This window comes from Abramis brama, assembly GCF_963993115.1.
Source record: "Abramis brama genome assembly, chromosome: 4".
In the NCBI taxonomy this organism is placed as follows: domain Eukaryota; kingdom Metazoa; phylum Chordata; class Actinopteri; order Cypriniformes; family Leuciscidae; genus Abramis; species Abramis brama.
In genome coordinates, this window is record NC_139966.1 from 47,898,547 (window position 1) to 47,922,850 (window position 24,304).

A 24,304-nucleotide genomic window follows, 5' to 3' on the forward strand; every position below is an offset into this window, starting at 1 on the left:
GGGATATCAGACACAGCTAAATGAAGTTTTTATGAGGATCTATATAATATATTTCAGACTTCTTTAGAGCACCTCAGGCTGCTGATAAGGGATTGTGTCTCAGATTTATTACAGATTATTTGAAAGGGATATTTACCACATTGGATGTACAGCAGATAAAAATGAGTATGGAAGAAAAATGCATGTTAATGCAATGGCACATCATAATTTTATAAAATTTTTTAAAAGTGTAATTATATCCCATGAAGTTTGAATAAAAAAATGCAATCACAGCACAGACCAATTTGATAAAATAACTACTACAACAGAGCAGTATTCATGAAAATGAAAATTTCTAAAAGTACAGTAAGAAAAAAATAACCATCCTATCCTTTCGAAGAAATCCATCTCTCTTTTGTAATGTGATGCCACATCAACAGGGATTTTAACTGCTTAATTACAAAAGCTGCAAAAAAGGTTTTCCCACATCAAATTAGGCTATTCCGTCTATGGCACAAGAAACCTGACTAATTCAAGAAAACTGTGCTTGAAAATCCTTATCCAGTGAGCACAGGAGAGGTGGGTGTGCTCACTCTCGAAGCCAGAATTTGTGTATGTGTGAAATCCGTCAATAAAGGTGTGAAACAGAGCTAAATTTACTAAAAGCCATAGAGTACGACAAGCTTATTTTGCTAATGTAATACACTCCCTTACAAAATGTAGCATGTCAATTATAGTTTCTGTCAAAAATTGTTCTTTACAGTTATTTTTTAGAACTGTAAAAAATAAATAAAGTAATACCCTCAGTATAATCAGTATAAAATGCTTTCCAAATCTTTGTCAATTTAAATTACTTTTTGATGCCAGTGGCCCTAATACAAATTCACCACAGTTTTACTGCCGTGACAATAACAGCGTTTTGGTGGATTCGGTGGTTACCATGTAGAATTATCTAAATGATCAGTTATCAGTACACAGTACACACAAAACATAGATACTCCAGTTGTACTGTAAGTATATCTAGACTGAGATTTTTAATGTGACCAAATTAAGTATTCAAGTCAATTTGTTTGTACTTCTGTTGTACACACAGAAAAAGCAAACAGATATGAAGTCATATTTTCTCAATAACCTTTCCACACACTTCCTCCTCCAAAGTCTAATATCATTCACCGCCTCCTCTCTCACTCTCAACTCTCTTTCTTTCTCTCCTCCTCTCACATCCGCTACCCCTCTTCCTCTCCTTATTAGCTACAGTAGGTCTGTGTGTGAGGTTCATACTTCCTGTTAGACTTTGTGTTGGCATCATACTGATTTCTTGGTGCTGTCTGCATGGGTAAAATGTGCCAGTTATCAAGCGTAGCGTCGGTTCTGGCAGGTTACGTTAGTCAAGCTCGCATCAGCTGCCTATAACGCACATCACTGTATACATATATAAGCTCCTTCAGTATTATCAGCAATTATGGCGTGTCTCAGGAGCTAATTACCCTCCTCCATCCCCAGCTCCTCCTCGTCCAGTCAGTATGGCATTCTGATTCCCCCTGAATCAGAATAAATTCTCGAATTATGTTGTACTTTAAAATCTTGAATTAAAGGTCCCGTTCTTCGTGATCCCATGTTTCAAACTTTAGTTAGTGTGTAATGTTGTTGTTAGAGCATAAATAATATCTGTAAAATTATAAAGCTCAAAGTTCAATGCCAAGCGAGATATTTTATTTAACAGAAGTCGCCTACATCGAACAGCCCGTTTGGACTACATCCCTCTACTTCCTTCTTTAATGATGTCAGTAGAACAGTTTTTTGACTAACCTCCGCCCACAGGAATGCTCCCTCAACTCTACCGAAATTCGTTTATGTACTTGCGCACTTCTTATAACTTACTGTGTTTACTCAGCTCTTACAGTGATTTTCTGAAGTAAAACTGACGCTTCATCTTTTGTGTGATGTACAATAAACTTTATTAAACTCATCAGTATATGTTTGATCATCATTCGGACCTGGTCCGAAACAGCAGACTTGTAGGCTATTAATAAATAATGGATACATACAAGCAGATGACAAATACGTTATAATAACCGTAATTAAACTACTAAACTATACCTGTTCCATCTCTATACAGCACTCTGACTCTGTAGGCATTATTGTCAGACTCGAAATGAACACCGTTACTGAGAGTTTCTGATATTATCATCATTCGTGAGATGAAATTGTCCTGAGAGACTGAGCGCGAGCTCATGAAGCTCCGCCCCCTGGGTCGTCCAGCAGCAGCTTATTTGCATTTAAAGGGCACACACTAAAACAGCACGTTTTTCTGAGCCCCAAAAAAGACAATTTAAACATGCTGTAAAAAATTATCTGTTAGGTATTTTGAGCTGAAACTTCACATACACACTCTGGGGACATCAGAGACTTATTTTACATCTTGTGAAAAGGGGCATAATACGGGACCTTTAATGATATCTGCGTACATTCATGTTGGTTCTGTTCTGTTTACCCTAAGGGGGATTATTGCTGCTCTCCCTGCTCTTATCCATGCTAGACTGCATGTATGCGCAGGGAGTTCTCGCCCAGAACGGAACCATACCGCCAATCCAAACTGTATGCTAATTGTCAATCGTATTGGAGCCATAGTGGTCCTGACAGAAATCATTATACTAAACATCTGATATATTGAGACGAACACCTTAACACATAATAAAATAAAATTAAATAAATAAAAGACACAGTCTAGATAGTCTTGCATAGCAAGACCTTCAGACTGACGGCAGCAGGTCTGGACTTCACCCCTGCTTTTATTGGCCAAGGGGCCACCAAAGTGGACACTGACTGACACTTAAAAGCAACCAATCACAGTTTTGTTCAGCATCATGTTTAGAGGCGTGAAAATATAATGTCGATCTCCTTACAATAACAGACCTGGGTGTAAAACCAAAGACTATTTATATAGAAAGACGGTTCACTCCTATTACTTATGAATGGGAGAAACTGCAATGCGCAATCTGGCGGAATATGTCCCACCTTCTAAGTAAAAGAGCCAATTGCTGATTGGTAAAGTCATTGCATCACTGCAGCTGCCATTAGAAGAAACCTGAAACTCGCGTTTAGGACTGCACATGCGCATTGGCTGGTCTAGCCTGAAAACTAAGCTTTTTTTAACGCTATTTGAGCATTAGAAACAACATTTGACAGTTCAAGTCAGATTTTGTTGCTGATTTGAAATATGTTAGTTAATTGCGAGTTCGGCAAGCAGTTTTTGAGATTTCAGGATTCCCCCATTAAAATAGATAGCAGGACATGGTCTTGGATGTCTGAAAAAGCTGCCTAGAGATGTTGCAAATATGCCTGCAGAGCAGAGGTGGACAAAGTACACAACTTCCTTACTTGAGTGAAAGTACAGATACTACTGGTCAAATATTACTCTGTTACAAGTAAAAGTTGTAAAGACCGATTCTTACTTAAGTAAAAGTACAGAAGTACTCGTTTTTAAAAGTACTTAAGTATCAAAAGTAAAAAGTAAATGTCAATGCATTGTTTTATTATTGTTGCATTGTTGAATGTAATACTTACAGTACCTTATGCCTCTGAATCTATGCCTGCCCTCATATCAATATCACATTTATTTCTAGAACACAGTTCCAGTAGTGGGATTGAATATGAGATTGAATAAGTGCACTCAATAACGTCTACAATGGTTTCGGACACCCAAATGGCTGTTCCCTCAAATAGTGCCCTTGGCTTAGTTTTTTGGCTTTGACGTCAACCCGACTTTCATTTCCAACCAAAATCCAACATCTGTCCGACATCGGGTTCTGACGTAAATCTGACGTCGGGTTTTGACGTAAACCCGACTTTCATTTCCAAACCAAAATCATTCCGTGACTGACGTTATTACTTTCTACTCAAGGATCTTGACAGAAACGTAGTGGAGTATAAAGTACGATATTTGTCTTTCAAATGTAGTGAAGTTAAAGTAAAAAGTTTCCAGAAAAGATAATACTCAAGTAAAGTACAGATACTCAAAAAGTGTACTTAAGTACAGTACTCAAGTAAATGTACTTTGTTACTGTCCACCTCTGCTGCAGAGTGAACAGACTTTTCTTGAAAGGGACTTTGGTAAAACTCTTGGACATATTTAAAAAAACAAGTCTATGCTGCGAACTTCACATACTTTTGAAAATCCATCATTTAGTTGATCCTGATAAGAGCTCATTGTCACAGTTGTAAACATGACAGCTTTCTTCCTCCATGAGGGGGTTTGGCATCACAACGGCTTTGTTTCCAGGCAGATCGTTATAGAACGCGATACGCGTCTCTCTGAAATTCAATAGAATTCAACAAATCAGACGATGACTTCGAAACTCCTGAAGTGTTTCCAATTTTGAGTGACTTATGCATCAGATGTTCAGCCAACGGTCCGTGGGCGTGACGTCTGAGGTTGAGACTACACAGCATGATAGATGAAACATAAATGTATTTCTCAATGGCGAGATTGCTGTCTTTGTACACCAAGAGCTTGGTTTAATGGACAGAGTGCCTAGTGGCTGTCTCTCCGCCATGCAAGCACACTCAAAACACCTTCACATCTAAAAATACGACTGCTTTCAAACCATCAGGGAGAGGATGGCACGTGGTGGACACTGCAGGAATGCATCTGGCCTTAAAAACGAGCCTTTCAAGCTCAAAGGAAAACACACACAGTCACATACACAGCAATAAAAACTTGCTGCCACAAAGAGGACCATCTCCCATAATGCTCTGTAGTCATTCTTGGTTCTGCCTCTACCACTCTTTTGCCACTCTGGCTATTTTTGCCTTAATGTATTGAGAGGCAAAGCTTTGTCTGTGAGAGACAGACAAGTGGAATAACAGACAGATAGATAGGACTGAGAAAACATGCAATTTAAGTTGCACAGTATGATTAAACCAAGAATAAATAATTAATATCTGAAACTCCAGATAAAAATGAAGAGAACAAATATTTGGTCCCTCAGTGACAGGCCATTACTCGGACATTCATGTGGACAAATTATCCTGCAGATTAAAAGACCCAGAGTTTCTGCTAGAAATGCATGCTAGAAATCAGAAGATAGCTAAAGATAAACAAAGCAAACATCATAATCAAACAGACAAGCAGACAGATCTCCATGGTGATGGAAGGCACACAGACACACACGTCTGTACACATTATATAAAGTGATCAAATAGACAGATAGGGAGAAGGCGCTGTAGCTATGGGAACAGAACAAGCAGACAGAGGAAGGCTCGATATGAAGTCTTTCAGGCAAGATATTAACATCGTTAAAATAGTCCAAGTGACTACAGTGGTTTAGCCTAAAGTTTATCAAGCGACGATAATACTTTGTGTGCGCAAAAACACAAAAATAACGACTTTATTCAACTACTCATTTTCTTCTGTGTGGGCCTCTGACGTGAGTTCACGAGAACTGAGAAGATGACGCAGATGGGTCTCGATGTAGTGTTTAAAATGGTTCTAAAGTGTGCATTTCCTGGATGTCTGAATCGTGAGAAACCAACGAGAAAACGTAAAAGTGCCTTACCAATGCCGCAAAATGAATGGCTTACCTTTCACACTTTCTCATCAAACAACATGGAACAACATGAGGGTGAGTAATTACTGACAGAATTTTCATTTTTGGGCGAACTAACCCTTGATGCATTTTGGTCGATTGGATCACAAGTAGAGGAGGCGGACACATACCCGTTTACACCTGGTGTTTTAATCCATCTATTTTGTCCACTTTCAATCACTTCTGTCCTGATTTCTTCGAGGGGAGGGTCTATGGGTGGGTAAATGTATGTTTTATTTTTAGATATTTTGATCTAATGGACAAAATAAGCTTGTGCAATTTACATATGAAGGCGCCCAGAGACAACAGAAAAACACACGGAGAGCATTAGCTTTCGTTTCTGCTCTGATAGACGCAAGACCACGCCGAACAAATCAAAAATCAGGTATGTTGAAAGAACATTGTGCTTGGTATGTTTTTCGTCTTCAAACCAAATTTGCGTCTTCAGCCAACAAAGTAAAAATTCCGTCTGGTTAGCGCTTCCCATAATGTTTGCCATTAGTTCAGCAGGCGGAGAGTAGGTGAGCGTTTACACTACGAAAGCAATCCGGTCAAATGTGAAAAAAAAAGCACATTTTAAGATGTGTAGTGGCAATATTATTCTCTGCTGAAACTTAAATGCATCCTTTTTATCAAGCCTGATTCAAATCAGGTCAAATGCAGAATGCGATCATGCCTGCTCTACAGCTATAGAGAGACAGCACAATAGCATAAAGCAGTTCTGGCTGTTGGATGCTCAGATTCAGGGAGGTGGTGGATTATGTAAAACTGGAGTTCTGCTCTGAGGTAGGCCAGGCAATTCTGTATCTGACCCCAGGGTGGAAATACTGAGGAAGGGGAGTCAGCTAAATCTTTTAGGCTGGTGGAGAGGGAGGTGGATGGGTCACAGTAAGCGTGAGCGCGTGGGAGCCCTGGAGGATAGAGGCATGGCAAAACCAGAGACAAGATCTTACACGATCTCAGACAAACAACATGCACTTGTTTTTAATGTTACACAGGGCTGTTTGTGACTGTATGCATGGGATGAATGGGTTATCTTTGAGGTGGGGGCTCACTGTGAGAAGGGACGATACATCAGGTAGCTGGCAACTGACTCAAAGCCTAAAGCAGATGGCCAACCAAAAAAAAAAAAAACCCACCACAAAACAAACAAAAAAAAAACACCCAAGAGTGTGAAATCTAATCCCTGGTCCAGTTCTCTGTTGGACCGTTGTGAAACTGTCAACACTGTGCTACATGGAAAAAGCATCACACCTGATTTGTCCAATAATACCTACGTCATTAGCCATAAAAGGACAATTTTATATAGCTCATTAGCTAACAGGACATATGCAACTAAGCACAGATCTGCCAATTACGACAATGCCAACACATTGATATATAATATTTATACTAGACTGTCTAGACAACATAATCTATATACTGTAAGTGGGTACACCCAGGTTAAATACCATTAAGTTAAAAGAGCATTTCTGATTCAAAACAAGTTAAGCTAAATTGAAAGCATTTGTAGTATAATGTTGGTTTCCACAAAAATGAATTGAGATGTCCCTCTTTTTTTTTTTTTGAGGATTTAAAACCCCAAAAATAAAATCCTCAAATATTTTTTAAAAGCACTTACATTAATTCTTCTGTATTTTTTCAGCTACAAATTGTTCTTATAATTGTATCACTGTTTTAGGGTTTAAGGTGTTTAAAGTTGTAAAACTGGACACAGAAATGCTTTTTTTCACTAAATTATGTTAAGATGCATATTGTTTCCATTGGTTATGGTATTGCAACAGTCAGTATTTTAATGTCAATGGATTGACCACATTTACTTCCACTATGCATCACTATGACCCAGATATTCGCTTTTTTGAAGAAAAGAACAGACAAATCAAAAATTAAAAAGGGAACATTTCCAACCTTCTTCAAAACAACCAGCAAGAAATGCCAAGAATGAGAATGAAGAAAGAAGAGAGATGAAATGGGAGTTATGGGAGATTCTAATGCAAATCATATAACTCTATAGAGGATGGTGGAATGAGGCAGAGAAGCAGCACCACAAGGAATTCCAGTCACATGAATAAGTGAAAAGCCAGATGGAGAAGGTGTGTTGCCATTGGAGAGACAGAGGAAAGAGAAATAATGAACAAAAACACAGATAATCTTTGAAGGTCAAAGTCTGTCATATTAAAATCTTGTACATATTGAGAGATTTTAAAATATGGCCCTTAAGTGGCCTTCAGAAAAAACTCAATTGTTGCCCTTTAAATCCGGTTAGCAAAAACAGATTACTACACACACTTGCACACAAACTCTCATATGCACACACGCCCCAACGTTGTCACAGTAGCAAACGTAGTGTTGAAACCTCGGAAGAGAGAAAGACTAAATCTAATTTCAAGTGAGGATGTTACTCAAATGGAAGCACTTCAGCACTGATCCTGATAAAGCAATTTTCTACAGCCTTGAGCCGTTTTGATCAGGACAATCTGGCGAATAAACAACACACAGCAAAGGCATGTAGTCACACGCATTAATGTCTACAATAATAAGGCCAGTCTACAGATAAAAATGACAGGACTGGCTTTGCTTTTTAGCTCTGGTCTCAGCTAAACTGGGATCAGTGTTGTCAGCCATCTTGGTAAGGTACTCTTGATGGAATAATGATGAGTGAAGTCATTAGCTGTACCATGTGAGGTGGAACCGGACGCACATGCTCTGGCTAATCTGTTTGGAAAACCTGAAATAGTCTCACGGGATTACAGAGAGCTTGAGCAACCTGGTGTGCAGATCCACGATCAAACACACAGGGTGGTTTACACGTGAGAGCCATCAAATGCCGTAGTGCACAGGTCAGAGCATGTCAGTTTAGCATAACCTGTTCATACGGACAGAGGAACACGTGAATTTCCTTGGAGGAATGTTATGATTTGTTGAAATATGCTCTCTCACTTAGAATACCAATTATAGTTGTTTTATTTTAGTAAAATTTTGTAATTATTTACCACAGTATGGAGAAAATTTTATTTTACAAAAAAGAAACCATGCACAGAGTATAATAAAATCAATAATGAATAGAATAACAACAACAAAATGTACTAGAATATACCTTATAAGCCTTATTATGCAACAACTGATTTGGTTACCAGATCAATTTAGTGGCTTCTTTCCATTTGGAAAAGTTGGTATGTCAGATAGTTTGTGTTAATTTAAAGAAATAATTTAATTGTAGAAATGCCTCCAATAAGACAAAAAAGCATTGTGAGATTTGATACATGTATGCAGCTCGAGGAAGACAACTTTGTGTCCCTTAGGAGACAATTATTAGCTCCGAGTCACACAAGCAGTTACCCTCAACGGACAGACTGATGTTGACACACTGATGTGAACACACTGTATGCAAGTGTTATTCTACACAATCAAATCACAAAGAGACTAAGCAGGTTTTTTTTTACTTTACCAGGTCTGGGATTTAAAATAAAAAAACTCTCATATATTTCCAGGCATTCAATAAATGTGGGAACCCTGTAATTAGCTACTGTAATCAGCTACTGTATAACATAATTCAGTAGTTAACTTTAGAATATATAGTAGCTAATTATAGAAACCATTAATCAACAAAAGTCCCAGAGGTCTAGATCCTTCATCTAGGCAACTGATGTTAACATAATGGAACATAAAGTGGTGAACTATCCCTTTAAATATATCCCCTTGCTCATTAAAAAAAAAAAAAAAAAACAGTGTAGTAAATACAGAAAGTGATTAACAAATAAGTTGCAGATTTTTACCTCCCAACTATGTTCACTAAAAAGCAAAGGCTAATTTCCAAACAGGAAGCGAGTTGGTGAGTCATCTGAGATGGGATCAGACTATGACTCTCCCTGTCCTTAGTGCACACACATTCCTAAACAAATTCACTCAAAGAGGCACGGAACACATTTGATTACACAGTCAAGCTTTTTAAGTAAACCCAGACAAGAATAATGAGACTTGTGTATAATGCAACAGAACAATCAATGTTCAAAGAGCAAGAGCAAATGGTCAATCTCCAGAAAAATACATGAACTGTAGCTCACCCAAACCCATTTTAAAGCACACCTCTGATCACCAGAGGTGATCTAAAAAGTTAGGTGAGTTAGCTGTTAGCTTTGATCCTGTCTACATGCCAATTTACTTCATGAAGTTGACAAAAATCCCACTTTAGTACATTTACACACTTTCTCTCTCAGACTTTCTCTTCCTTGAAAAATGACCAAAAAAACTGACAACTCATCTCGTTCAGAGGCACATACGGCAAATTCTTGTCCAATAAAATGCCCTCTAGAATCAGAATGTCCCGTCCTCCTAAATTATAAATACCACCTGCCAACGGCAAGCAAAATAAAGTAGCAAAAGTACTCTTTTGGTGTCGCAGGCTGTGACGAAAAACTAAAAGCTCCTACCAGCTAAAAACAGAACAATCCCTTTGAGGTGTTCCGCCCCAACTTCCTGTTTCAATAGGAAATAACTTTAACTCAAACACTTTAACAAGGAGTTGCAGCAGAACCTTACCTCTGAGAGATGTGGAGTAGGGTTAAATCCACACAGGTTGCACACAGTCTTCTGGCACTCTGTACACATGCTGTAGTTGGGCGATTCTCCTGATCCTACATTCAGCTTCACTTTGCAAAGTGGACAGCAGGACTGGGTGTCAGAGCCTGAATCTTGAACTGGAGGCTCCTCTACTTCTTTAGATTTTGGAGGTGATGTGTCCGCTGATGCTTTTCCTTCAGCAGTTGCTTTTGGAGATACTGGGTCTTTGGAATAAGCAGGTGGCGTGTCGGGAGGTGAATCTGAGCCTGAGTCAGGGAGGGATCCAGGAGGGGAGTCTATGTCAGACCCAATGGGGGAATCAGGGGGCGATCCCAGAGGAGATTCAGGGGGAGACTTTGATTCCTCCCCAGAGATGAGATTGGTGGCAGAGCTTAGGAAGGATGAGCCAAAACCAAACATCTTTCCAGAAACACTCTCGGCAGCCTGAGGAGTTGCTGCCGGAGGCTTTGCTGAGTCAGTGAGCCCACTGAACCCACTGAAAAGTTTTCCGGTGACCGACTCGCTAGCCTGAGCTGCGGAGCCAGCCTGAGGTTTGGACGACCCACCAAAACCACTAAAGAGTTTCCCTGTGACTGACTCTGTAGCCTGGGCGCCTGCAGAAGGTTTTGTCACCTCTGTCAAACCTCCAAGACCAAATCCCCCAAAAAAGCCCCCTCCATCTTGTTTCGGAGTAGTTTTTGCTGGAGAAGGCTGGGGACTACCTTTTGGGCTCTGTGAAGGTTTTTGAAGAGGAGGAGGTAGCCCACGCTTGGCCCCTAGTTGATCAGGGTGAGGTCCCTGATGTGGTCCTGGTTTTGGTGTTGCTGGAGGTGTACTTCCTTTCCCTGTATCAGCAATACTCTGTTGTTTAGTCAGCATTGGGGGCTTCTTCCCTGGCTCATCCTTTGAGGGAGACCCAGAAGGTGGCTCTATCCTTTGTGGGGAAGGAGTTGCTGAGCCCTGCTTGGGTGGCTGTTTCATCATTGGAGGTCCAGGAGGTTCCATTCCCCCCACCGCCCGTTGCATCTGACAGTTCAGACACAGCCATTCCTTACCCTGTGGAAACAAGCAGAGAAAGTCAAGGCACATGAGCACAATATTATTTCTGTTAGAATATTGATTAGCAATTGTTTTCCTCAAGCTCATTGTATATAAAAAAATTAATTTGCAGCGAACTTGCTGTTATTAAAATCTCTTCATACTTATTGGGTTTATTAGTAAACCTTGAAAGCCACAAATGTATGATTTAATTACACTAATTTTAATTCATTTACTTTTATTGTTAGTTTGGTTGAGTCATTTATTGTAATGCACATTTTGAAATCCTTCATACAAAACAATCCTTCATACAAAACAAAATAAAATAAAAAACAAGAAAAACACTGTACACTTAAAGGGATATTTCACCACTGGAAAGATGAATGTGTATTTAAATTGGGTCATTTATGTAGTAGAAATGTGAAATTATTTTAGAAGTTGGTGCCTTCTAGACTGAGAAAAGCCAGAAAATGTATTTTTGGCTCATGTGGATGAAAGACAACAACTCCCAGAATGCACTTGCTTCGCTGCCCTATGAGGCCACTCCCAAGCCACGCCTACTGGTTACAGAGGGCAGTATCGGAAGAAATGATACAACTAGGCTACTAGTTGACTCGAAACTTAAAAGACGCCGTTTTATTGTGAGATCCCACCCCCTATGGGCGGGTTGAAAACATGCGGAATGAGCTCCTACTTGTAGTCTCTCGCCTCTGGCCAAAAAAGCATCCGATGACGCAAAATGACGATTTTTGCCTCATCAGAGTTTTTTTTCCAGACACACAATACAGAAATCTCTCGTCTCTCATCTCAATTTCTCGGGACATGAGGGAGGGAAGCACGGTCATTCGAAAATACTACCGGGTTTCTACTCATACAAAGCCTAATGCTAATCGGAGAAGTATCCCTTTATCATTGTGTGACTAATAGTGTTATTCCCTCTTGCCAAATGTATGTACTGTATAATCACTGCCTTTATAACTCATGAATTTAGTTTCTAAACACAGTGAAAAACAACTTCCTCCACCTCCTGTCTGGGTGACGCAAGCAACCTTGATAATCTTCCACCTACTGTGCAAATACTTTTCTCCTAAACTCAGGATGAGAGGAATTAGTGCAGGGTGACTCAAGCAGAACCAAATAAGAGTTAATAAAACAAACCCTGCACAGCTTTAAATAGCAGGTATGAACTGAATTAAGTCTTCAATGAAAGACTGAAAAAAACGAAGCCTTGTATCTTCTGTATAAAACAATGTCTCATCACATGACATTCCTCTTATCTATATCTGGATAATAATTTAAACCAGTGTAAAATCTATGTCAATGATGTACTAAGGGGAACATATTTGTCTCTTACCGCTGAATCTGGTGGACTGAAGCCACACAGGCTGCACACCTGCTGTTTGCACTGAGTGCAGGTGTTGTAGTTGGGTGGCTGGTCTTTGGCCTTCACATTCAGCTCTGTAGACTTACAAAGAGGACACATTGCTTTCCCCTGAGCAGGCCCCGTTTTAACAGACCCTTCTGATTGAACCCCCGGGCCAGGTTTGCCCTGCTGTTGAGGTCCACTGGGTTTTCCTGCAACTCCTGTGCCGGGTTTCACAGGCCCTTGTTGCTGCGGGCCTGGTCCTCCAGGTTTGGGTCCTTGCTGTTGAGGTCCCGGTCCTCCAGGTTTGGGTCCTTGCTGTTGAGGTCCCGGTCCTCCAGGTTTAGGCCCTTGCTGCGGAGGTCCTGGTCCACCAGGTTTAGGTCCTTGCTGTTGAGGTCCTTGTCCACCTGGTTTAGGCCCTTGCTGCTGAGGTCCTGGTCCTCCAGGTTTGGGTCCTTGCTGTTGAGGTCCAGGTCCTCCAGGTTTAGGCCCTTGCTGTTGAGGTCCAGGTCCTCCAGGTTTAGGCCCTTGCTGTTGAGGTCCAGGTCCCCCAGGCCTGGGTCCCTGTTGGGGTCCTTGTGGTTGGGGACCAGGACCTCCAGGCTTGCTTTCAGGCCCCTGTCTTTGCTGAGAAGGTCCCTGTCCTTTAGGGGGACCTTGCTGAGGTGGCTTACCCCCTTGCTGCGGAGGACCCTTCCCCGCTCCACTCTGTGGTCCAGGAGGCTTTCCTTCCTGCTTTGCAGGCTGCTCCTCCTCATCATCACCAAACAAACTAAACTTTGGGATGCTGGCAGAGGAGACAGCAGAAGAGACTGCACTCAGGGGGTTGGCCCCACTCAGGAAGCCAGACGAGAACATGCCGGTTCGTGGTTGTTCTGGGTCTTTCGGCTCCTGCCGGAAACGTGACTCAAGGAGGCTGAGGGAAGAGGGGCTCCGTCCAGGCTTTGGCTTGGGAGGTGGCCCCTCTCCAAATGCATCTACAGTCCGACTCTTACTGAGACCAGCTGAAACTCTGGTGCCACCAGCTTGAGTCTCTGGTGGCCTGTGGAGTGAACATACATAAGGTCAACTTCTCATTCATTAGTCTCAGGTAAACATATATTTTTCAAAATCTGTGTTTAAAAAAAATTTAACAGATATGTGCTTTATATACTTAATAGCTATTCTGGATAAATTTCAAAACTACATTTCAAGGGGCATTGCAAATTATTCAGACAATCAATAAAAGCAAAATTTATACAGCAGAAAAATTATATATAAGGGCACCACAGTCACACTAAACTGTCGTTCCAAAAAAGAACGACACCGCTGATAATATATATTTTATTATTGATGTCAGTAAATAATGTAAATTATTCCTTCTAATCAGAAAACTGCAGCAACAAACTACACAAAACTAGTAAAAATAGTAATTGTTTTGCTACAATTTTTAATGTGAAAGAAGAGAATATAAACTTCTAACTAAGGATGCGACTTTCAGGCCACCAAAAAAAAAAAAAAGAAAAAAGGAGAAGCCAAAAACCCAAATTCTATTGTGGTATAAAAATATAAAATGGTATTAAAAAAATCCAAGATATTCCCAAAGTTCCCCAGTGCATTATTAATCAGAATTTTCCCACAATTCCCTTTACATCTGTAAAGGTGTTAAGACATTTTACTCTCAAAATTCTTAAAATATTATACAATACTATACAAGTTGCTCTAGCCTATATGCTAAGTGTAATCGTTTTAAAAAACTATTATTCCAAACAAAAACTAATTTAAAAGACATTTTTTTCGTTTTTGGCACATTGTCACAATCATTTCATTTCAGTGCATCTCCACTATTAACACAGTGGCTGTTCAGCACAGCAGCCTGAACTGCTGGTTGTTTTCGTGGGCGTTCTTTAACATATATTTGGGTGTTCTGTCATTCATTCACCCAAAGAAGATCATCACGCCACGTCCAAGATGCGTATTGTTTCTGATCGAGTGGCGCTCTTTGCTGTGCGCGTTTCAGCACCATGGACAGCGAACCAAATATAATAAACGCTTAAACTGTAACGCGGTCCTTGTTCTCAGGTGTAACACTACCCGCACGCTTCCCAAAAAGCAAAGCGATCAATGAGCATGATAGCATTTATTCTTGCGGTGCTATATTTAGTCATATTAATATTTATGCACCCCCCATCCCCCCATCCCATTTGCGCTTGGGTAAAAATAACACATTTACACCTAAGCAACTTTATAGACACAATTCAATCAGTTTACGAATTAGATCATGTCAAAGAGGATGTCGATCGCGTGCTTTCAAGTGATCGAATTTTCATGGACTTGTGTTATTCTCAGGCAGTGTTTTCCAAACCAGCTCATGACATCACCTACACAGCCCATAGGAAGAAGATGGAGAATGGAGAACGCAACGTCGATCTGGATACACAGAGGACGGATATTTATTAGAGAGGATCATTCATATTTTTCAAGGAAATTTTATTTAAAAAAAAAAGTGTACCAGTTACCCTGGTGTATCTCATGGACTGAATAAAGCGGTTTAATGAAAACTACATTCATTAAAACACTATGCATATCCACTGAGCACACATACATAGTGACCCACCATATTAACGATGATGATACCAATTATAAAAAAAACAACAAAAAAACCGTTTTGTGCAAAGCGGCGGTAATTTTCTCAATACGTATAGCTGTAAAACAGAAGTGCACCAAGTAGGTATTGAATTGCAATCATATGCACGTCCGAAAATTGGGCTGGAATAAATATCTCGCTATAAAACGACCGTAAACATGAAGCAAGAGCGTGAATGGGTGTGATCATATTTTGCATCGGTGATGCTGTCGTGATGTGCCAACCTGCAGTGCCTTGATCAAAACAAAAGCCCATCATACCCATCAAGCTCGGTCACTGGAGGGATGGACATCATCATCATTACGGGCGTACATTTATAGACACTTCAACTTGCCTGGACTGCGCTTTGGCCATAGCGGCCACAAGCTGCTTTCTTTCCTCCTCGGACAGATTGCTGAGGTCTGCCTCCACCCCTGCGGGCATCTGGACGAAGCCACCCTTTCCGTCAGGTGCGAGTCCCGCTGGTAATCCAGTGAGCGCCCCTTCACCGCCTTCCAGGCTCGCTTCGTTCCCCATGATCGACCCTCTTTTCCTTTTAATCCCCCTCCCTCCAGCTAATTACGCGGCGATGCGGATCTTAATGTACGGAATAAGGCGACAGCGTAGGTATCCGCGGTTGTTTTGGATGCATGGCGTTTTATTTCTCCATTTTATTCGAGGGTCTCTGTGGCGTTAACGCACACCCCGAGAGCGGAGCCTCTCCGTGCGGGTGTAGGTCTAGAGTTGTGCGCCTCCCTCCTCCATCCATCCAACGCGCATGTCCCGCCCCTCACAGGTGATCATAAGACGTCGCCGTATGAAAAAAAAACGGAATTAAAGGGACAAAGCTCCTTAGAATTATCAAATCTTCTCATAATTATCCTGTTTATTTTGCTCTCAAGTCGAGCCTAATTAGCGAACTGATTTGGTGGAGAGCAACTGTAACAAGACGTGGTAACACTTTACATTACATGAAACATGTTACACATACCTGTTATTTCTAGATATTTTTAACTGAGTGGTTAACAGATGACATGTCCATAAACGTTTTTTATTAATATTATAGAAAAGGAAAACTGGGGCTAATTGTCACAAATTGTTACCCTTTAAGATTCTGAGTCAAATTAACACCAAATTTTGTAAGCAGTTTCATGAATTGTTTTGTTTCATTATTGTCTTACTGTTGAAAGCTACTGTCACTTTCTAATTATCAGCACTATATTTGATTAATATTGTGCAAAAGAGTACTTGCCATAAGATTTAGCCATCCAACCAATGCATAGATCACACACTCACAAACACATCCATTCACAGTCATCCTGCTCACAGATCTCCTGCTGAATAGGAATCATGAGTCACTGCCTCAATATGTCCATAAGTCATCAATATGTCCTTGGCTCATAGCTTTGCCAATGGCCTGAAAACAGAAGGAGATACTGAAGGAGCTTGTCAGCAGTGACTTTGACAGAGTCAGAGGGAGAATCTACAGGAACACACAGACACAAAATCAAACGACAGATTTAGTATTTTAATTTTGCACTGCATGTCCTATGAATTGAAACCCAGAAAGCCCCAGACGTGCAACTTAATATTAGTATAAGTCTGAGCAGCCTTGACGATTGACGGAAGAAAATCCTGTCTCCATTAGCAACCTTTATTGATTCCCACTTGCGTGCAGAGATGAAGCTGACTGCAGGATCACTCTCACCAGTGTAACCAGATCAACACAGCACTAAACCAATCCTGAACAAAACACTGAAATAAAACATTATTATCCAGGGCTGCATACATCCATTTCCTAAAGTTGCAGTTCTTAAACTGTTCATATCAAATACTGCAATTAAGCTCGAAGCAGCAGCAGCCAAATTAAATGCAGAAACACATGTGAGTCATTCTGAACTTGTGAAGAGTCCAAAAACAGATCATATTTTACAGGAAGCATCCATTTTCATTGCTCAATCTGATACGGAGATTTGATAACCCTAGAATCACTGCTGAAATTTAAACCAGATGTGTTTCAAACACTGTCTGAACCATAGTCTAGCAGTTAGCAGACATGCAACTGACGTTTTGGGCCATGGTGATTTCCTGATGAAGAGGTTTTCCCCTCTTCTCCTAATCATTTTAAGTGCTTTCTATAGCACTTTGACAAAAAGACCACAGGGAAAACCCTGTACCAGCTAATTAAGGTCTTCCGGATCTCTTGAAAATCATAGACAGGTGTGTAACAGCAGGGTTGGAACCAAACGCAGCAGGAAGGAAGATCTCCAGGAGCAGGACTGAGCATCGATTTATCTTCAGCTATGGTTTTAACAATACATCATCTCCATGGCTGAAACTGATTAGGCAAAGAAAATGAACACTTCCTGTAAAATTCAGACCTATAATTTGTTCATTCACAAGGTTCAACCAACCAACACGCTTAATCACAGACTGTACCCCAAAGTTTTTCATTTAATATTTATATTTGACTAATTTCAGCTTCATTTTAAGAAAAAACCCCACAAACAAATGAATACTATATCCCCTGGTTTCACAGACAAGACTTAAGCCTAGTCCTGACTAAAACGCATGTTTGAGCTGTTTTTATCTTAAAATATGTCAGCGATATTTTTTTGTCTCAAGATGCACACCAGTAATGTTTTTTTCTAAGGCACATTTATAAAAGCTACTTAAATATCCTAATTAAACAAATGCCTAATCCTGGCTTATTCTACGACCTGTCTGTGAAACCAGGCCTATAAGTTTTACTTAATATTAGTTGTAGTAAAACACACACACACACACACACACACACACGCACACACACACACACACACAGTGGTACCCCACTTCCACATGCATCACAAATAATGAAAATAAAGCAACAGTTTTGCACACACTCCTGTAAAATGTGGCATTATCATTCAACACTCAGACACAGAATCAGTCATGCTGTGCATCTTAGTCCTATAAGGATATCAGATTCCTTCAATGCTGTTTCCGGCTTCCGTATAACCGTTCACGTGTTATCCTCTCCACCATGCTTAACATCAGAGTGAAGACTGTATGATGTGACAGGGGGGCTTATTCGGCCCAGTCCAGAGCTCCGGGGGGAATTCGTCCTCTGTGCGACCAGCTGTTGTCCCTGGGCTATTTCGAGGAGATGGACTCTTATCAAGATCCACAGATGCTCTAACGATCTCCACACATCAATTAATGAGATCAAAGAGAATTAGCGGTAAGTTAAGCTCTCTATCATGACTATCTGCTGTTGGCACCACAATCAGGATAACTACAATGACAGGAGAGTCACAGATTACGATTATTGTTGTTATGGGGTTGTCCTGCCCTTATTCCCTCTTTTTCTGTTCCTCTTGTCTACAGTGATGAACGGCGGCCCAGAACAGATAGCCTTTCCCACACAGGGCTGATCACTGGAGCGTACTCTAATGACCTCAACGCTCTGAAGCGGAAGTACACACACACACACACACACACACACACACACACACACCCCACACAGTCCTGTAAATATAGCTATGAAACCTGGCCAAACTATAAATATATACAGCGCTATTCAAAAGGGTTTTTTATGTTTTATGTTTAAATGTAACAAGGCTACATTTATTTGATCAAAACTACAATAAAACAGTAATATTATGAAATATTATTAATAATTAATATAACCATTTTCAATTTTAATATATTTTCAAAGGTAATTTATTTATATGATGGCAAAGCTGAATTATCAGCATCATTACTCCAGTCTTCAGTGTCACATGATCCTTCAGAAATCATTCTAATATGATGATTTGGTGCTCAGAAAACATTTTTATTATTATCAATGTTAATAATGAAACTGTCATTTTTTTTTTTTAGAATAGAAAAGTTCAAAATAACAGCATGTATTTGAAATAGAAATCCTTTGTAACTTTATAAATGTCTTTACTGTTGCTTATGATCAATTTAATGCTTCCTTGTTGAATAAATGCATTAATTTACTCAAACTTTTGAACAGTAATGCATATCCTATATTCTATAGCCACATATGCTCACCCACCTGTTTTTGACTTCCTGTAGCCCTGTCTCTCTTATGAATACACACACTCACAAACACTGAAGGCATTGATTATGCTTTACAATGTGTAAGTGTGTGTTGCTGTGCGACATGTATTGTATGTATGCCGGTGTGTATGGGTGACTTACAGCGCACAGAGAAGCAGAAAAGTGTAACTGAAGCCTGAAACCTAATCACACACAGTGCGTGGCTCATTAAAATTGAATATGGGCTTACAGAAATATGCCTGGCATGACCCTTCAGATGAATATAAGATACATAAAACATCGCCAATAAAACATACAGTACACACACAGGTTATGAGCTTCATATGAACCATGACTAATCTACAAAACAAGACATTGTAGTTTTAAATGCATACATGAACAATAATTTCTACCTATGAACTTAATACTATTCCTGTCTAGACGATATACAGTGCATATATATATACACTTACTGAAAAACACAAAAACAACTTAGACAGGTGGCAAGAGTTTATAAGTGCTGAATTGCAAGAGGAAGTGAGAAAAGAGTGACAAAGAGATTTAAAAAAGAGAGCAAAGGGTCACATACCTGCACTACAAGCTGACTATCTGTTGTTGGCTGCAGTACTCGTGTGTTGGACAGGTCCTTGTGCACTTTGTTCCCTGGGGACGACGTTTCATTTGTGGTATTTTAGCCGTCCTGATCTCCACATCCTTCTTAGACAGTGTGCATGTCCCTAATTCCACCCTTAACACCCCGTTTTCCCTCCCAATGAGAACTAATAAATGCCTGGCTAAAAATACACTCTTAAAGGGACGGTGTCTTTCCCCTCTCTGGCTGCACCCTGCATCCGCCTCGGCAGAAAGCACACCACCTTTAATTTACACACACCTCTAATCAGCTTTCTTAGGAGCCATCGGCCAATCACAGGGTCTGGGATAAGACACACTCACAGAATAAGTCACGGGAACATGCACTTACAACAAGCACACGTGTATAAACTGGGGTCAAAGCCACATTGAAACTCTGTGAACCTAAATATAATTTAAAGATGGACAGAAGACACATTAATAAGTAAAATGAATAAGGACAAATTGAAGATTTCAATATTTTATAGGTCTCAAATTGTGATGAATGATGATAATATAACTTTAAACTTAAATGTAAAATTACAAAGAAACTAATTTTGAATAGACAAACTGAAATTGTATTTTCTTGTAAAATGTACTCCAATAATCTTGTGTAATAATGTTTTATTTACAACATTGTTAAAAGTTGTATATTAAAATATCTGAAAAGAGTTTTCAGACTTTTGGACCCCACTGCATAAGCACACACACACGCACGCACACGCGCACACACACGCGCACACATGCAAACACGCGCACACACATAAACAAAAGGGAAAAAACAGAAATTATATTTTGCATTACGAAAATTAAGCATATCCGATTTGATTAACCGATGAACCGTTCAGATTGTGCCATTACTTTCATTAACATTTTGCCCAATTCTCTGTACTACAATACCAAAAATAAATAAATAAACATGATTTTAATATGATATAATTATATATCATGTCAGTATTTTTTGAAACTCATTCATTTATGCTGATTTCAATTTATAAAAATGTGTAACAGTAATACAAATCAAGTAAGAATTACTGTTTTTATGCAGGGAATATTGCTATAAAAGTCTTACCTTGAAACAAGTCATGAGTTGCTGTACAGCTGGCAAGGGAAATCTGAACTCCTGTAAAACCAATATCGTCATGTTATTACATTTGTCAGCATAAATTGACCATGTTAAAAGACATGCTCAATGACAGTTTAACTTCTCTAGGCTTAAGTTTAATAACACAGCTTTGCCAAATCATTACATAATAAGACATAATAAGGCTCAGAGTATCTCTTATTCCCTGTGTGAGAGTGGGGAGGGTGTTTTCTTCAGTCCAGACTCAGATTAAGGTTAATGAAAATTGTTTGTGAAGGACATATTGTCGCTTTCTCTTTTAATGGGATCTTCAGGTAGGTTGTTTCTGAGATGCAGATGCTCATGTCTGCCAGCTCTATTCAGCTCACTTCCCACTGGTTTAAAAGAAGGTTCCCTAAGATTGTCTAATAAAGGAATTGTTTAAATAGAATTATGTACTCACCCTTATGGCATTCCAAACCTGTATGACTCACTTTCTTCTGTGAAACACAAATGCACCATGCATATGCACCGATGAGATTTTAAGTGAATGATTGTAATTTTGGTCTGTTTCATGCACAAAATTAATATGGGCTATTTTTCAGGTTCTTTTATGCTGCAGTTTGTCCTATGTTATGCCCTAGTTACTGTATGCAAGTTCACTGTATAGAAATGAGCAGCATAAACATTTCTAAAAATGTCTGCTTTTATGTACCAAAAAAGAAAGTCATATATGATATCAAACATGAGGGTGAGTAAATGAAGCTTCCTATTTCCTTTTTGATCCTTGAAATGAAAAACCAAATCTGTGACCAAAGGTTTCTAACAAATAGAACCATGATATTATGTGAAAGTGAAAATTATTCAGGCTGTTGAAAAGTAAATAGGCATCATATTCTAACGAATGCAAATTGTAGATGATATCGCCTCTATCATGCTCCAAGGGTTATGCCTCCAAACTGTAAACGAGAGCGATAGAGAAGGATGTAAGGATGTAAGGAGGAAGGAAGGAAGGAGGGGGAGGAAGAGAGGGAAATTCATTAGGTGTGGTGAAGTGTACCGTTCTCATCAAGGGCAGAGCTCATTTTAACTCCATAATGAGCCTGAGATTAGGGGCTAAGGGGGGTTGTGCCTGGTGACTGACTGCTGACTTCGTCACTTGCTGTGATGCTAAATATAAATGCACAGAGGCAGTAGGGAGTCTTTTTTATGTAGTAAAAATAAAGATGTACCTTCTTGTCAGAAACACAGTTGCAGTTCTGACTCCTTGTGATTATCAGGCCATATATATGTTATTTTAGTATTGTTTGTTTACTATTATAGTTTTTATTAATATTTTGAATTAGTTTTCATTCTAGGGGCTGTTTACACGACAGCTTTCAGCTAAAAACTTTTTTATGTGTTCTGGACGTTTATTTACACGACAATGGAATTTTGGGGTCTGAAAACGCGAACTTTTGAAAACGGGTTTCAAAGTGCAAGTTTTTGAAAACAATACTGTTACTGTCCCAGTGTTATCTACAAAAATGGTGACGTCACACGCATGCATATTACGTGTTTAGTCTACAGACGCGTATAGTGTTTCTTTACAAAATAACATCGCCAACTACTGGCCTGGCATGAGTAATACAGCGTTTTTAGTAGTTTTTTCACAGATCCGTGTGAACGGGAACAATGCAAAGGAAAAACCTTTCAGTTTTTAGTATACATTGCCGTGTAAACGTACTCTTAATTTTAGTCTAAGTATTAGTAATTTTGTGCTTTTGTAATTTTATCAATTTTGTTTAATAGTTTTATGTAGCTTAAGCTTTAGGGTACGTTTACAGACAACAATGTACTAAAAACGGAAACGTTTTCCTTTGCGTTTTTTAAACGTTGTCAAAACGTTCCGTTCACACAGATCTGCGAAAACGACTAAAAATGCTGTATTATTCATGCCAGGCCAGTAGTTGGCGATGTCACTTTGTAAAGAAACACTACGCGCCTATAGACTGAACACGTAATATGCATGCGTGTGACGTCACCGTTTTCACAAATTCGTGTTTTTGTAGTTTACACTGAGACGATAACGTATAATTTTCAAAAACCTGCACTTTGAAACCCGGTTTCAAAAGTTTGAGTTTTCACAGGCCCCCAAAACGCAGCTGTCATGTAAATGAACGGCCAAAATGCATAAAAGGTTTTGTTGAAAATGGTGTCGTGTAAACAGACCCTTAATTCATTTTTATTTCAGTTGTAGTTTTACTTTAGTATTTCAAATGAAACGTATTTATCTCAGTTAGTTTCCAGGACAACATTTCTAATTTTATTTTAATTATAGTTATAGTTATCTCAGCTTTATTTCAATTACTGAAAACTATTTTGAATAATGTTTTGATTAATCTTAACAATACTGATTCAGACAACTCTAGGTAAATGTTTGCACGTGTGTGTGAATTGTTAGTCAGAATCTAATTAATTTGAACTATTCTAGAAAGCTAAATTAATTTTCCAGCAATAAATCCATGACAGAATGTGCACTAGTAATTACATTTACTAACAGAGAGCAAGAGAGAGAATTTTTGCCTTGGCTATGACCTGAATCTCCTTTCTACCCAGAATCCTCAGGGCCGTGGTGTATGTGTGTGAGTCAGACAATGTGAAGAGACCTCTGATTCATGAGTAGGCAAACACTTGCACACACACGCCTTGTGCGCTCATAAATGTGTGCTTATGACACACAAACTCACACACACACAAATCTCCAGGATACAGAGTGACACACTTGCTCTCTGAGGACACTTTTGATGTGGTGGAGATGATGGATGTGTCGAGGGCAGCTTCATTTCTGTTGCTGTTCTCACAAGCACTTACATGCGCACACTCATTTCAAACCTTAATTGGGCACAGAATCAATGAACAGTGCTTAGTGCTTTGCTATTAAAGCAATTTTTCTCTCTTCATCATAGAGATTTTGAAGAACATAGTAAAGGAACCATAAGATATAGAGCAATATGTTATATAGAATATCTTGCAGTATGCAGTTCACAGTATGCCATTCCTGATTCATTGAGTATTAATGCTGAGTTTTGGAAAAAAAGAGGTCGCACGCCATCTAGTGGTAATAAGTACAAACTGTGACCTTCATACATTATGCAGATGACAAAGAAGCTTAAGTTTAAAATGCGTAATGAATCATATATGCAACAAAACATATATATATATATATATATATATATATATATATAAACAAATAGCTTATGAAGTTTATGAACAAGATGTTTGTCTCAACTGGTTGTCTTAGGCTATCTGTATTTTGCAAGGCATATTTACAAAACAAGATGATCAACGCCTATAAGTTTGTATTAATGTGCTTTATTAGCCTATTGTTATTTCATAATAGTCACAATTTATTATACACAGTGGAAAAAAGCTAAACATCTCATCTAAATGAGAAATTAAAATTTAAA

At 39.3% G+C, this 24,304-nt stretch overlaps 1 protein-coding gene across 2 annotated transcripts in view; it reads right to left on the bottom strand.

Moving 5' to 3' along the window:
- Nucleotides 1-19,998, bottom strand: part of pcloa (piccolo presynaptic cytomatrix protein a) — a 55,064-nt gene extending 35,066 nt beyond the window's left edge. Inside the window, exons 1-3 of one of the 2 annotated variants that reach the window (XM_084111746.1) lie at nt 19,752-19,998; nt 12,520-13,573; nt 10,107-11,183 (exon numbers count right to left, since the gene is read on the bottom strand). In XM_084111746.1, coding sequence (XP_083967872.1) covers nt 10,107-11,183; nt 12,520-13,389 — 1,947 coding nt within the window. In that variant the 5' untranslated portion in view covers nt 13,390-13,573; nt 19,752-19,998. The remainder of the gene's footprint in view (nt 1-10,106; nt 11,184-12,519; nt 13,574-19,751) is intronic. The other variant, XM_084111747.1, reaches the window with a different exon arrangement.
- Nucleotides 19,999-24,304: the final 4,306 nt, after the last annotated feature.